The sequence below is a fragment of the Herpailurus yagouaroundi genome, unplaced genomic scaffold (assembly GCF_014898765.1).
Source record: "Herpailurus yagouaroundi ecotype Mexico unplaced genomic scaffold, PumYag 160, whole genome shotgun sequence".
NCBI lineage: Eukaryota > Metazoa > Chordata > Mammalia > Carnivora > Felidae > Herpailurus > Herpailurus yagouaroundi.
The window spans coordinates 47392359-47405828 of NW_024412401.1; the positions used below are offsets into that span (position 1 = coordinate 47392359).

General features: G+C 50.5%; 1 protein-coding gene and 1 long non-coding RNA gene across 3 annotated transcripts in view; one reads left to right on the forward strand and one right to left on the reverse strand.

The window, feature by feature from the left end:
- The first annotated feature begins 11 nt into the window (after window positions 1-11).
- The window catches only part of OLFML2A (olfactomedin like 2A), a 27985-nt gene continuing 14526 nt past the window's right edge, over window positions 12-13470 (forward strand). Inside the window, exons 1-2 of the mRNA XM_040482297.1 lie at window positions 12-231; window positions 8061-8324. Coding sequence (XP_040338231.1) covers window positions 112-231; window positions 8061-8324 — 384 coding nt within the window. The 5' untranslated portion in view covers window positions 12-111. The remainder of the gene's footprint in view (window positions 232-8060; window positions 8325-13470) is intronic.
- LOC121034980 (uncharacterized) overlaps window positions 1016-13470 on the reverse strand; it is a 36845-nt gene continuing 24390 nt past the window's right edge. Inside the window, exons 1-2 of one of the 2 annotated variants that reach the window (XR_005792706.1) lie at window positions 4904-5509; window positions 1016-2978 (exon numbers count right to left, since the gene is read on the reverse strand). This is a non-coding gene — a long non-coding RNA (uncharacterized LOC121034980). Of the gene's footprint in view, window positions 2979-4903; window positions 5510-13470 lie in introns of those variants that run through there. The other variant, XR_005792705.1, reaches the window with a different exon arrangement.

Here is a 13470-nt window from a genome sequence, read left to right on the forward strand (position 1 = left end):
GCGGGGGGCGCGCCGCGCGGGCTTCGCTGGCGGCTGCACAGAGCTCACAGTGCGGCCCGCGCTTCCCAGCGTCCGCCCTCGGCCGTCCGTGCCCACCGTGCCCATCCCGCCATGGCCGCGGCCGCCCTCCTAACCCGGTCCCGGCCACTGCCCCTGCTCCTGCTGCCGCCGCTGCTGCTGCTGTTGCTGCTGCTGCTGCTGCGCGCCGGCCGGGTGCGCGCTGACAGTAAGGTACGGCGCGGCCCTCTGATCGGGGCTCAGCTCCGCGGGGAGCCGGGCGCGAGGGGGCGCTGTGGCTAGGGTGCCGACCGAGGAGGGTGTCCGGGCCAGGAGCGGAGGACCAGGAGTGGGAGACCCGGCCGGCTCAGCAAGGAAGCCGCTGGGGCCAGGACCCAGGGAGAGGAGCGCGTGGGGGAAGAAGCGCTGAAGATGGTAGGAGTACTGGGGACCTGGGGCCTGAGGAAGGGTCTCCGGGACCCAGTCCAATGCGGGGAGAAGGTCAGCACTGAAACCCAGGGCCAGGGAGAGGGGACCCTGGGAGTTTAGAGGGGGCTCAGGCAAGAGATGCAGTCCCCAGCCCAGGAAGGGGATTCCTAGGAGCGCTGGGCAGGGGCAGTCTGGAAATCTGGCTGAAAGTTTCCGCGGCAGGCTAACCAGGTAGGGTAGACCCCTGGGTAACTACTAACTACCCAGGGACTCCAGGATTTGCAACAGAGCCGGAGTCAAGGCTTTCAGGCCATGCTGGGCATCCAGAGTCCCTACCCAATAAACCTAGTGGGCTGGCCACTTGCCTGGCCTCTGGTAGTCCTGCTAGGGATCTAATGCGCCTTCTGGAGGACACCGTGTTTCCCTAAGGGACCTGAGCTTTTGTTCTCTGTTGTGGCTGAAAGGATCTGCCCTGGTGTCAAGCAGACCTGAGTTCAAATCCCACTCCATCTCTCATCTGGGTGACATTGGGCCTTTACCTCTCTGAGCCTCCGTTTCCTCGCTTGTAAATATGGAAATAATAATAGTCCCCACTTCCTGCAGTTGGTGTTCTTTAGTGAGGTCATGCCTGTAAAATGTTTAGCACCACACCTGGTACCTAGTAGGTGCCCAATAAATCATACTGTGATTAAGAAATCTTATCAGGGGAACCCAAAAGGAGGTGAGATCCAGAATGTTGAGAGAGCAAGCACTCAGAATCAGTGAGAGCAGGGACCCCTTGAGGGTGTTCTGGAAATGACCCAGGAAGGAGAAGGGGACTGGGAATGAATGAGGGGTGGGAAGAAAGTAGGGCCCTTACTCATACAGCAGGAGAGCAAAGGAGTGACTTTTTTGGTGTCTCTCCAGCCTCTTTCCTGGGTAGAAGATGAGGCTGCACTGCCCACAAGCAAGGTAAAAGGCAAAAGCCACTAGCCACAGGTTAAGTTTATGAGCACTGGGCACTAGCAGACCCTCACCCTGAAGGTTCAGCTCAGGGTACGAAAACAAGTGAGCTGCAGTCCTGACCATGCACTCCAAAGATAAGAAGGGAATGCATATCATTCCGATTTTACAGATGGGAAACTCGGGTGTATAGAGAAGTGGCCAGCTTGTGAACCCAAAGACCTATGTTCTGGCCCTTTGTTGTTCTTTGATCGTGTGACCTTGGGCAAGTCACTGCCTGACTCTGGGCTTCAGTTTCCCCGTCTGACAAACAATCTCCGTCCAACTTCCTTTCTATGTAGGATCTCTAGCATTCCCTGACCTGGCTCAGGTAGGGGAACAGTAAGCAAAAAAAAAACAAAAAAAAAACTCCACACAACCTGATCAATGCTTTGCCCCTCCCATCTCTGGCTGGGAGGAATATTTGGTCCTGGGCATCCTCTGAGCCATGCAGAGGACTGTAGAGCTTGTGGGGGAGGGCTAACATTCAAAACAAAGCAAAGACAAAGAAAACCCAACATGTTGTTTATGTAGTGAGTCAGCCAAACACTTGCTAGGTTGGGTGTGTGTGTGTGTGTGTGTGTGTGTGTGTGTGTGTGTGTGTGTAGCTGTTCCAGGGCAAGCTGAGGCTGGTGGGTAGGGAGGTGCACCCTAGAGCCTGCAGGATGCAGCACAGCCCTCCTCAGACACCTCCCACCCCACACCACTTCAGCCAGCTGGGAAAAATAAAAATCAAGTGATGGGTGAATTTACTCTGCATTCCTCAGCACAGCCGGTCTCCTGCTGGCCCTACAGAGAGAGCTGTTTTCATTATCACCCTTTCCCTCCCCCATAACCATCCTTCCTCTCCAAGCCTGTCCTATTTTGGAGAGGGGGGAGCCCTTCGAGGGCCAGCCTGGGACTTGAAGCCTATCTAGGGCCCTAAAGGGTTAAATTGCCCCCCACCTTAGGCTTCCTGCTCCTGGGGGAGTCCAGCCCCCCCACTCCTGCCCCCCACTCTCAGGGGTGCAGGGGCAGCTCAACCCCAGTACTCACTACAGAACTCTGTGGTCTCAGGGAGCTCCTTACTCAGGGTGTTTTAATTTATAGCAAGTGTTTATAGCAAGGTCTCTCCTAAACAGGACTTGGAATTTTCATCTAAGGAGGTGCTTTGTCCAGCACGGGAGTGGGAGAAGGGCTTCACAGATTCCCTGGCATTTCTGAGGGGCTGCCCAGCTTGGAGGGACAGACAGGTAACCACGTGAAAGCCAGGCATGGCACTTGGTTCTGCTGTATGCCCTTGCAATGTGGCTGAGGATTCCCCTTTGCTACTTCAGTTGCCCCATTTGTGAGGCGTGCCTCACTGCCATGCATCCAGGCGGTGACAAGGGAATGGGGGTCTTTGGTCATCCCTGCTGCTGATCAGGGGCCCAAGGACGGAGGGTAGGCCAAGGCTTGTAGGGACTGGGCCAGGAGAGCAGGAGGGGCTGGCACAGGCAGGCCGTGGTGGCGCAGGCTGAATCAGATGTTCTAGGCCAGGCTGGTCTCCGGGGGCTTCGGTGCTGTTGCACCTCTGCTCGGGGAGTTTCTGCCTGTGGGTGTAATTGAAAACAGGCTCAGGGCAGACAAGGGATACAAATGATGAAGTCCTCCTCCTGTACACAGAGTGTGGGGCCAGGTCAGGCCCCACAGGGTCTCTCCACAGGGAAATTCTTGCCCCAACATTCCTGTTGGCTGGGGCACCCAGAAGAAAGTACTGAGAAACATCCTGTGTGCCAAGCCCCACGCCCAGCACTTCAATTCAGAATCTTACACAACCCTGCTGCCAACCTCTATTTGACAGGTTGGAACACTGAGGGTCAAAAGAGTCAGGTTGAGGAGTTTGGAGAATCCTGGGGTTACAGGATTCTCAGCCTTCAGTGGGCATCCAGATGGCCTGGGGAGCCTCGGAGTCTGAGTTAAGAAGTGTGGACTCGGACCAGGGCACCTGCATTTTCCAAGTGTACTCTAGGTCATTCCAAGGCACATCCTTCCAGTTGAAAACTCATGGAGATATAGGGAGCCATGAAGGTTTGTGGAGCAAGAGAGTAAAGATCATCAAAGGGGAGCTTCTGGAAGATTATGCTGGCAGAGAGGAGGCTGCTGTGTTCCTAGGTAGCAGTTAATGTGGTCTGAACTTGGGCTATCATCATGGAATGGAGAACCACGGATAGAGATGGGAGATAATTAGGATAAAGAATTGGAAGAACATGACTGATGGCTTGTCCAGTGTAAAACGGAGGCTCAGATATCTGGGGTGGGTGGGAGGGTAGTTGGACATCAGTTGAGAAAAGATGCTGGGTTCAGTTTTGGATGGCTTAAGTTTGGGGGTCCTATGCCATCTAGGGAGTGTCCAGCTGGCACTGGGCCCTAGGGGAGGGCTTTGAGGGGGACATGGAGACTGGCTCCCAGTGAGTCTGGGGTGGTCATGTGAAAAGAAGGAAGACTCCACCTCAGGGTAACACAATGTGAATCTGTTCATTTCTATAACATTCTAGAAGTGTAAACCCTCCTCTTCCCACTGTGGCCAGATTTATCCATCTTTCTTCAGAAAAATCTCAAGTACGCCTTCTCACCATCTCATTGGAGGATTTCCTTACAAATACCTAGGGATGTTTTTTGGTTTGTTTGTTTTATTTTGAGAGAAAGGAAAAGGGAGGGGCAGGGATTGAGAGTGAGACAGAGAAGGAGAGAGAGACTCCCAAGCAGGCTCTGCACTGTCCGTGCAGGGCCCAATGCAGGGCTTGATCCCATGAACTGTGAGATCACAACCTGAGCTGAAATCAAGAGTTGAACGCTTAACCGACTGAGACACCCAGGCACCCCCAAATACCTAGGGATGTTTTTCAGCCTGAGCCACCCACACCCTTCTGGGGTCTCTGGCAGCAGGTGTGTGCTGAGTGAGGCCGTAGAAAGAGATGCGATGTGATGCAGGGACTTTGCTGCTTCACGACAGCTCCAGCCCTCCTGCCAAGGGCAGGGTGGGCCAGGTCCTATACCGTCCCCTGTGACCCAACCCAGGGCCCCCTTTTCTGTCCCAGCTCAATTGTTGTTGGAGAAGCCCTTGCCTGTTGACTACGGGTGGTCATGGGAGGAACAGCAAGTAAACCAAAGTTTTAGAGTCAGGCTGTTCTTAGTGACCCTGGACAAGCCTCTAGTCTTCTCTGATGCTCAGATTTCTCCTCTGTAAGAGGGGGCTGTGATGAGAGCAAAGAGAGGTAGAAAATGACGTGCAAACATGAGGGAGGGTTGTTGGCGGCTACTTGAATAGCACGCACCCCTTAAAGAGCAGTTACTCTGTGCCAGGCTTGGTGCCAGGCGCTTTGCATGCATTTTGACTCATTTCAGCCTCAGGTCAAGCAGAGGCAGAGATTATTATCCTCCCCGTTTTATGGAGGAGGACGCAGAGACTCAGAGGGGTCAAGGCCATGCAGGGAAATGGAGGAGCTGGGATTTGAGTCTGGGCTTGGCTCCTCACCATGGTGCCTTGCTGCCTCCAATCAAGCACCGCCGGCCCCAGTAATCACCGAAGGGAGGGCCTTGCCTAGGTTCCTGGCAGCTGGGGCTGGGAGCAGAGGCCCTCTTCCGACTCCTGGCCGGTATCACGGCTTTGGCCGCCCCCCTCAGGATGTAGCACCTCATCAGGAGACAAGGAATATTGCAATCTGATGTGGAGGCTGGTGGGGGTGGACGTTGGGATTATGAGTGGGTCCCCAGGAGGAAGCCTCTCTGGCCTGGCCACACAGAGCACATCCATATCCACCCACTGGGGAGTGGCTGGGGGTGGCTGGAGGTCCCGGCAGATCTGGGAAGGGGGCCCAGGAGTCTCGAACGGAAGGCAGGCTTAAGGCACTGGCCGAGATTTAAGGAATGTGCAGGACTCCTAGCCTGGCTGTCAGCGTTCACAGGCAGGGGAGAATTGCCCCAAAGTGCCCAGGGTACACTCTGCCCACAGAGGGCCCAGGACAAAGCTACTGGTAGCTTCCTCCTTCCCCACCCTCCTTGTCCCCCAGGGGACTGGAAGTCTACCCACACTGGGCTCTAATCCCCTTGAACAAGTCATTTGATGGCTCCAGGGCATCTGTAAGACCCTCTAAGAATATCTACCACTGCATATACATAGAGAAACAAGCAGGAAAATGACCCCCTTTCAGGATTATTGGTAGTAATAACAACAGCTACAGTAAACAGACTGTACTGTGGGCTCCTGGCACTGGACTGAGCATAATCCTGGCATTCCATCTCTCAGTCCTTTGTTGGGCAGACACTACTAGTACCCTCATTTTACAGATGAGGAAACTGAGGCACAGAGAGATTAAGTAATCTACCCAAGAACACACAGCTGTAGGTGGCCCATGGTTGTTGCCTAACCACTGCCCCCACACTTCCCCAGCACTTAGTGAGTTCTTAGTAAATGTCACCTCCGAGGTCTGTGACCCAGGATGGTCCATCCACCATCTCTCCACAAGGCAGCCCAATAATAATAATAATAATAATAATAATAATAATAATAATATAACAACTTTTCATAATGCAGATCTGAACCTGGCTCTCCCCTGCTTAAAATCTTTCCGTGACTCCCCAGTGTTTTCAGGAAGAAACCAAGATCCCCAACCAGCTTTCAGGGCCCTCCACAAGCTGGTCTCTGCCATCCCCGGGTTCCTGCAAGTACCAGCCAAAATGATTCTCCCTCAGATCCCCAAGTGCCAGGCCATTTCTCATCTTTACATATCTGATTTGCTGTCCCTCGAATGCCCTTCTCCTCCTTAAAGATGCCCCCCAAGGGTGCCCTCCTCTGAGCAGTCTTCATGGGTGTCTTCCTCTGTGTTCTCAGAGCCTACTCTGCCAGCTTCTCATATAGCAGGAAAGCTCAAGAATGTATCTCAACCTATTTCTTCTGCACCTCCAGCTGTCACCCAGGGTCCAACAGAGGCCAGAGGCCCAAACAGGTGTCTGACAGCTCAGAACAGATATGGGGTGCCTTTGGCCCTTCCTCCAAGGGCCCTGCGACATTCAAGGGCACTGGGGTTGGCAGGAAGCCCAAGGGAGCCATAAACTGAGTCCTGGTTACTCCAGTGAGAGCTCAGTAGCCACGAGGCCTGGGGTGTTTGTTGGTTGAGCCTTGGGGAGCTGTGTTCCAAGAGCCTAGAGCCCAGAGTAGGCTGGCTGAGCCAAATAGGGAGTGGCCAGAAAGGCTGAGCTGCTCACCATCTCACAGCTACTAACCCAGGTTGCAGACACCATGGTCTTAGCCCTGTGCTCTAGCATTTCTGCAAAATGCAGGCTTATTTATCCAACAGATATTTACAGAGCATCTACTATAGGCCATGCAGGCACTATTCTGTGGTATAGGAGAGAACTGAACAAAGTCCCTTTCTCTAATGGTTCCTTCAGTAGAGTAAGAAAAAAACAAGCAAACACAAATATAATACTTCAGATGGTAATAGGTATAATAAAGAAAAACAAAGCCACTAGATAAGGGGACAGAGTAAGGGGAGGTGGGTTAGTCTGGAAGGCTTCTCCGAGGAGGTGATGTGTAAGTAACATGAGGGAATAAGCCAAGGGAGTATCAGGGGAATAAGGGTTTCAGGATGAGGGTATCACATCTGCAAAGGCTGGAATGGAGTAACCCAAAGGAAGGAAAGGGTGACAAGAGGAAGGGTTGAGAAGAGGCTGTCAGTTCAAGTAGGCCTTGAAGACCATGGTAAGGACTTTGGAGGTAACTAGCCCCCCCCCCCCCACAAATATTATTAAAGGATGCGATGCACGTGAAAACTGGGGTGTAGTAAGTGCCCGATAAAAGTTCTTCATATCTTTTACTGTTGTGATAAAATACACATGATATTTACCATTTTAAAGTGTACGATTCAGTGGCATTTAGTACATTCACAATGTTGTGCAACCATCACCACTACTTAGTTCCAGAACATTTTCAATTACTCCAAAAGGAAACCCCGTGCCCATTAAGCAGTCTTTCCCCATTTCCCCTCTCCCAAGTCCTGGCAACCACTAATCTGCTTTGTGTCTGTGGATTGCCTAGCCTGGATATTAATAAACGGAGTCATACAATATGTGGCCTCTTGCGTCTGGCTTCTATCACTTAGCAGCCATGTTGGCAAGGTTCATCCAAGTTGTAGCATGCATCCATACTTCATTCGTTTTTTGACTCAGTAATATTCCACTGTATAGACGCACCACTTTTGTTTACCCATCAGCGGATGGACATTTGGATTCGTTCCACCTCGTAAGTATTGTGAATCCTGCAGCTGTGAACATTCATGCACAAGTCTTTGTTTGAATACCTGTCTTCTGTTCTTTGGGGAAATCATCTTTAGATAATAATTCTATCTAGAAGGTGAATTATTGGGTCCTGTGGTAATTCCATGTTTTGTTTTGTTTTTTTTAAGAGTTAAAAAAAAATTTTTTTTAGAGTAATCTCTACAACCAGTGTGGGGCTCGAACTCACAACCCTGAGATCAAGAATCACGGGCTCAACTGCGTGAGCCAGCCAGGCACCCCAAAGGCCAAGGGCACTGGATTGCGCTACCTGTCCCAGGTGCCTCCTCCTGGCTCCTCCTCCCTCCTCCTTCTCCCCCCCAGCACTGGCCTTCGGCTCACCGGAGCCCCTCTTGCAGGTGTTTGGTGACATGGACCAGGTGCGAATGACCTCAGAGGGCTCTGACTGCCGCTGCAAGTGCATCATGCGGCCGCTGAGCAAGGACGCATGCAGCCGGGTGCGCAGCGGGCGGGCACGGGTGGAGGACTTCTACACTGTGGAGACCGTGAGCTCAGGGACCGACTGCCGCTGCTCTTGCACGGCGCCACCCTCCTCACTCAACCCCTGCGAGAATGAGTGGAAGATGGAGAAGCTCAAGAAGCAGGCACCGGAGCTCCTCAAGGTAGACTTTCTGGGGCGGGGGGCAGGGAACGCCTCCTGGGTGAGTATCTAGGGTGGGCTGTCCTTTCAGTGAAAAGTCCACACACTCTGGGTGGCTGCTGTTGTTACCCCATTTCACAGGGGAGGAAACCGAGGTTCCCTGAAGGGAAAGCCACTTCTTGCCCAATACTATTTTCCAGTAAGTGATGGAGGCGGCGTTTACACAGTTTACCCTGTGTTCTAGCAGGTGTGCACAATGCAGGCTTCTTTATGCAACAGATATTTACAGAGCACCTACCACCGGCTAGGCGGCCCTGTTCTGGGGATAAAGGGGGGAACTCATCGTGCCTTGAGTAAGGGAGACAGAAAATAAGCAAACAGATATATACTCTATCACCTAGTTCAGTGTCCTATATTTTACCCAAACCAGTTCATCTGTCAGCACCTTAGGATATAGTATTTTAAATTTTAAGTTTTGTGGCATTTTATTGTTTTTAATGTAATGATACCACTTCCCATATTCAAGCACCACCTGCATACCAGATGTGCTAAGCTCATTTTTCACATTTTTTTCCCTCTGAATTCTTGAACAATTCTGGGAAATATGGAATCACTGTCCTCGTTTTATACTGAGGTTTGGGAAGTTAGGTGACATAAGTTATGTGTGGCCCAAGCTCTCACATAATGGCAGGTAGCTTCGGGGTCTAAACCATACTTTTATATAAATTTTATGCTTACCTCCCTCCAGCCACCTCCATAGGCAGATCAGAAAGAGGCCCCACCTCCAGGGACACTGCCCCATGCCAGGGCCTACCACCAGGACACATGGCTTGAATAGGCATGTGCAGGCTAGATCACAGTCCCCACAGCCAGCCAGGCACCTTTGTGGCATTCATAACACACCCAGCTCTGTGCTTGGTGGCGCTGGGATTTGAACGACTTCCTGCTGTATCCAAAGCATGTGTTCTAAACAACGTTACTCTCCTGTTTTCCTTTCTGTAATGGACCAGATAAACTTGCTGTCTTTTGAGAGTATCTTTTTCTTTTACAATTTCTTCCAAACATATGAGTATCTATGTTGCCTTTTTTTGGTATCAAGAACTGTGAAATTGACGGAGATGTTACCAGACTTCTAAGATAACAAGTCAGCCTGCCCATTTCATGGATGCTGGCAGAAGACACAAGCCTCCTGGGTCAGAGACTAAGGACTTTATTACTCACAGCAGCCAGAGTATCTACATTTTCTTGAACTGATTCTTCCAGCTTCAGTTCCCATGGGGTGATACAGTGAAGACCAGATAACACCTGCACACACAGTGGGGTATTTCTCAAGAGTGGAGCCCCAAGCTTAAAAAATCCAAAACTTTTATAATGGGCACTGAGCACACCTTCCCGACTCTGGAGGGAAACACTCTCTCTATGTTCCAAGATTGCTCACCATACAATAAGATGTCCAGGAACAAAGACAGGCAGCACCTCTGCATGCAAGACATGCAGAAAAAAGCAAGAGACCCATGAAAAGTGGTCTCCCACATTTGGCTAAAAATATTTTCTTTAAATTTAACTTTAGTTTTATTTTTGTAACAACTAAATGGATACCAAAACTCTCAAAGCTGGGATAGGATTGAATTTGAGGACAAGTTACCTCTTAACAACTTGTCAGTCCCCGGAATGCACTGTCTCCCTGAGGCTTCACTAGGGTTCTGCAGGCTTGAGGCACTGAGGCCATAGGGACAAACCCCAGCTTCTGTTCAAGCCCACTTCTCATTAACTAAATTGTAAGCATACTTTACATGAGGATACACAAAACCTTTTCATACATTCTGGCCAATTTAATCCTTGCCACAGCCCTTTGGAGAGCAAACTTATGGTCCTAGCTTTACTTGTGGAGGAATCTGAGGCCCAGAGAGGGATTGTGACTTGCTCTCAGCCAGGAGCCCATTGTCCCTTAGGTCTTTTCAGTACACAGCAGCCATGATGGTTTTCATTCAGTCTTGTAGGACCAGAGTAGGGTAGCGGTGAGATTGACCCAGTAGGTGGTATTGTAGGAGGAGGAGAGGAGGAGAAAATACTGTGTCTCATTCACACTGTAGGTGCAGGGGCAGGTACCTGAGAGGTACCCAGAAAACCCCAAGAGAGAGGTGCAGAGGCAGTATGAGACAGGGCTGAGGCCTCTCCCATTAGGCTCGGCAACTTGTCCTTCAGCAGAAGCCTGTCTATGGGAAGCCCCCCAGGAGAGGAGGTTAAGGGAAGCCCATGGAGGAGGGGAAGCAGGGCACACCCATGTTATATCCTCCCCTGTCTCTACCCCAGCCCTTTCAAGCTAAGAACTTCGGCTGTGATTTGGTCTTTGTTGCATGACTCTGAGTAGGAGGGAGAGGATTTTTAGATTCCCTTTCTTGGGGAGGTTAGTGACAGGTGCATACCTTTTACCTCTTCACTCCCTTTCCTTCTGGACATGAACTAGACATGGGCCCACCCTTGAGGAATTCCCAGTCCTATGGGGACACAGCTCCTGACTCCAACAATGTCAGTGTCATTGGTGCTGGGCCACCGGATGTCCCAGGACTGTGGGAACCCAGAAGAGGAGGTAACATTAGAGCTGGGCTTTGAGGGCTTGGTAGGAGTCCCTCAGGCAGAGAAGAAATGAGGGTATTATGGGTGAGAGCAGGTGGAGTGGATGTGGCCCAGGATGGCTCTCTGCACTGTCTCTGCTCCAGCCCCACTAGCCACCTGTCAATTCCTCTAGCATAGGGTTTCTCAAACTATCTGTGGTGAAAGACAAATTTTTTTTTTAAAGTTATATACCCAGAAGATGCATTACTGTGCTGAAAGCATGAACAGATTTATGGCTCTTGTTATTTATTACCAGTTTTCTTTTCTTTTTTAATTTTTTTAATGTTTTTATTTATTTTTGAGACAGAGAGAGACAGATCATGAGCAGGGGAGGGGCAGAGAGAGAGAGAGACACAGAATCCAAAGCAGGCTCCAGGCTCTGAGCTGTCAGCACAGAACCTGACACGGGGCTTGAACTCACAGACTGTGAGATCATGACCTGAGCTGAAGTCGGATGCTTGACCGACTGAGCCACCCAGGTGCCCCAAGACAAATTTTTAAAAAATAAGAACCAGGGTGCCTGGGTGGCTCAGTCAGTTAAGCGTCCGACTCTTGATTTTGGCTCAGGTCATGATCTCAGGGTTCATGAGTTTGAGCCCTGCATCAGTGCAGAGCCTCCTTGGGATTCTCTCTCTCTCTCTTTCTTTGCCCCTCCCCACTCATGCTTTCTGAGTCTCTCAAAATAAATAAATAAACTTAAGTGTTTTTTTTTTTTCAAAAAAGGCAGCCTTTAAAAATTTTTTTAAATAAAAAAATAAAAACAAGAACCAATACTTTTGGAAAATGCCATAAAAATGAATTATTCGAAAAATGAAACAGAAAACAGACATGCAAAATACAAATCCAGTGTTTTACTAGTAGAGTCAACAGATTAAAAATTTCTTTGTCAAAGGGATCTGAAAGTTTGTAAAAGTCTACTCCCACTTTTTTGTCATTACCTTATCATAGATGAGCGACAAATAGCTTGGGCCAGTGCTGGTCTGCAGACCATACTTCGGTAGCATGGCCCAAACACACCATGTTTCTTCTTCCCTCCCGCTCTTTATACAAACTGTTCCCTTGGCCTGGATTGCCCTTCTCCTGCCTTCTTTGCCTAATTTGGGCTCCTCCTGCGGAGCTCAGCTCAAACAAAACTCCCTCCCGGCATACTTTACTAATCCACATCTGCTCCTAGACAAGGTCAGCGTCCTCACATTAATGATCTGGGCACCTCTCTGTTACGCTCTGTTCTTTGACAGCCTGTGAAGGACCATGAAGGCTTGTGTCTATCTTACTCGTCACTGTTCTTAGTTCCTGGCCCACAGGAAACATTTGCTGAGGCCATTGAGGTTACATGGGCAGAGCATAGAGGGCTCGAATGCCAGGCTTAAGAAGTAAAAAGTCATACATGAGCCCTGGGGAGCCATGACAAGCTATCTAGCAGCAGAGAGACCCAAGGTCAAAGCTGTGTTTTGGAAAGCTAGTTTGGGTCACCATGAAGGCAGTAGACTGAAGCTGGGAGGATCCCCTTTAGTATCCTGGAATAGTATCACTATTGCTGGTATTCATGAAGCCCTAAGCAGCATGCCCACTCTGCAGAGCCCTGTCCAGACACTACTGCTCCTGACCACAGCCCTAATGCCTCATTTCACAGAGAAGGACGCCAAAGCACACACAAGTCTATGTGCATGGTTCTCAGACTGTGCTCCCCTGAGCCCAAGGGGTACCGAGCAACTCTTCAGGGTCTGAGCTAGGTTACAGGGGAGCAGACAAGACTCAAGGCCCAACCCTTGCTTCTGTAAGACTTCTCCACTCCCTTTTTCCATTTTAGAGATCAATGCCTACTCAAAGAAAAGATTTCTGGCTTAAAACAACTTGAACACCCCTGGGAGAGTGGGAGTAAAACTGTTTTGGAAACAGCTGGCCAGGGTCAGACAGGAGCGCTGGCTTGCTCAGACCCTGAGAAATGCTGCAGGACTCAGCGTAGGGCCATGTGAGAGGGTGGGCTGAAGAAACAACCCTCCTCAAGAAGCCAGGGGAAGCTGATTTCCAGCCAGCCCCTTGTGCCCTGGTTTCCCTGACACTCACTGGCATCTTGGCCATCTGGAAAGGTCATATCCTGATGACGTGTGATGGAGATAGGAAGGGGAGGGACATCTGCAGGGAGGAGCCCTGCGCTGGACACAGGTGACACAGAATCTGCCACTGGCCTGTTTGTTGTGCAAGCTCCTCCCTTCTCTTGGCCTCCGTTTCCCCATCTGAACACAAGAAGGAATGGTAAAGCATGATAGGAGAGAGGTTTTGGTGTATATCAATCTGGGATCTGCTGCCGGCCCCACCATTTAACAACTGGGTGGCTTTGGACAAGTCACTTCACCTAAGCTTCAATGTCCTACTCTGTAAGATGAAAATAAAAGTTTTCCAGACTTTGTCGGAGTGCCCAACTGGTTCGGTCCGTAGGGCATGGGACTCTTGACCTCAGGTCATGAGTTTGAGCCCCATGTTGGGCACAGAGATTAAGAAAAGGAAGGAAGGAAGGAAGGAAGGAAGGAAGGAAGGAAGGAAGGAAGGAA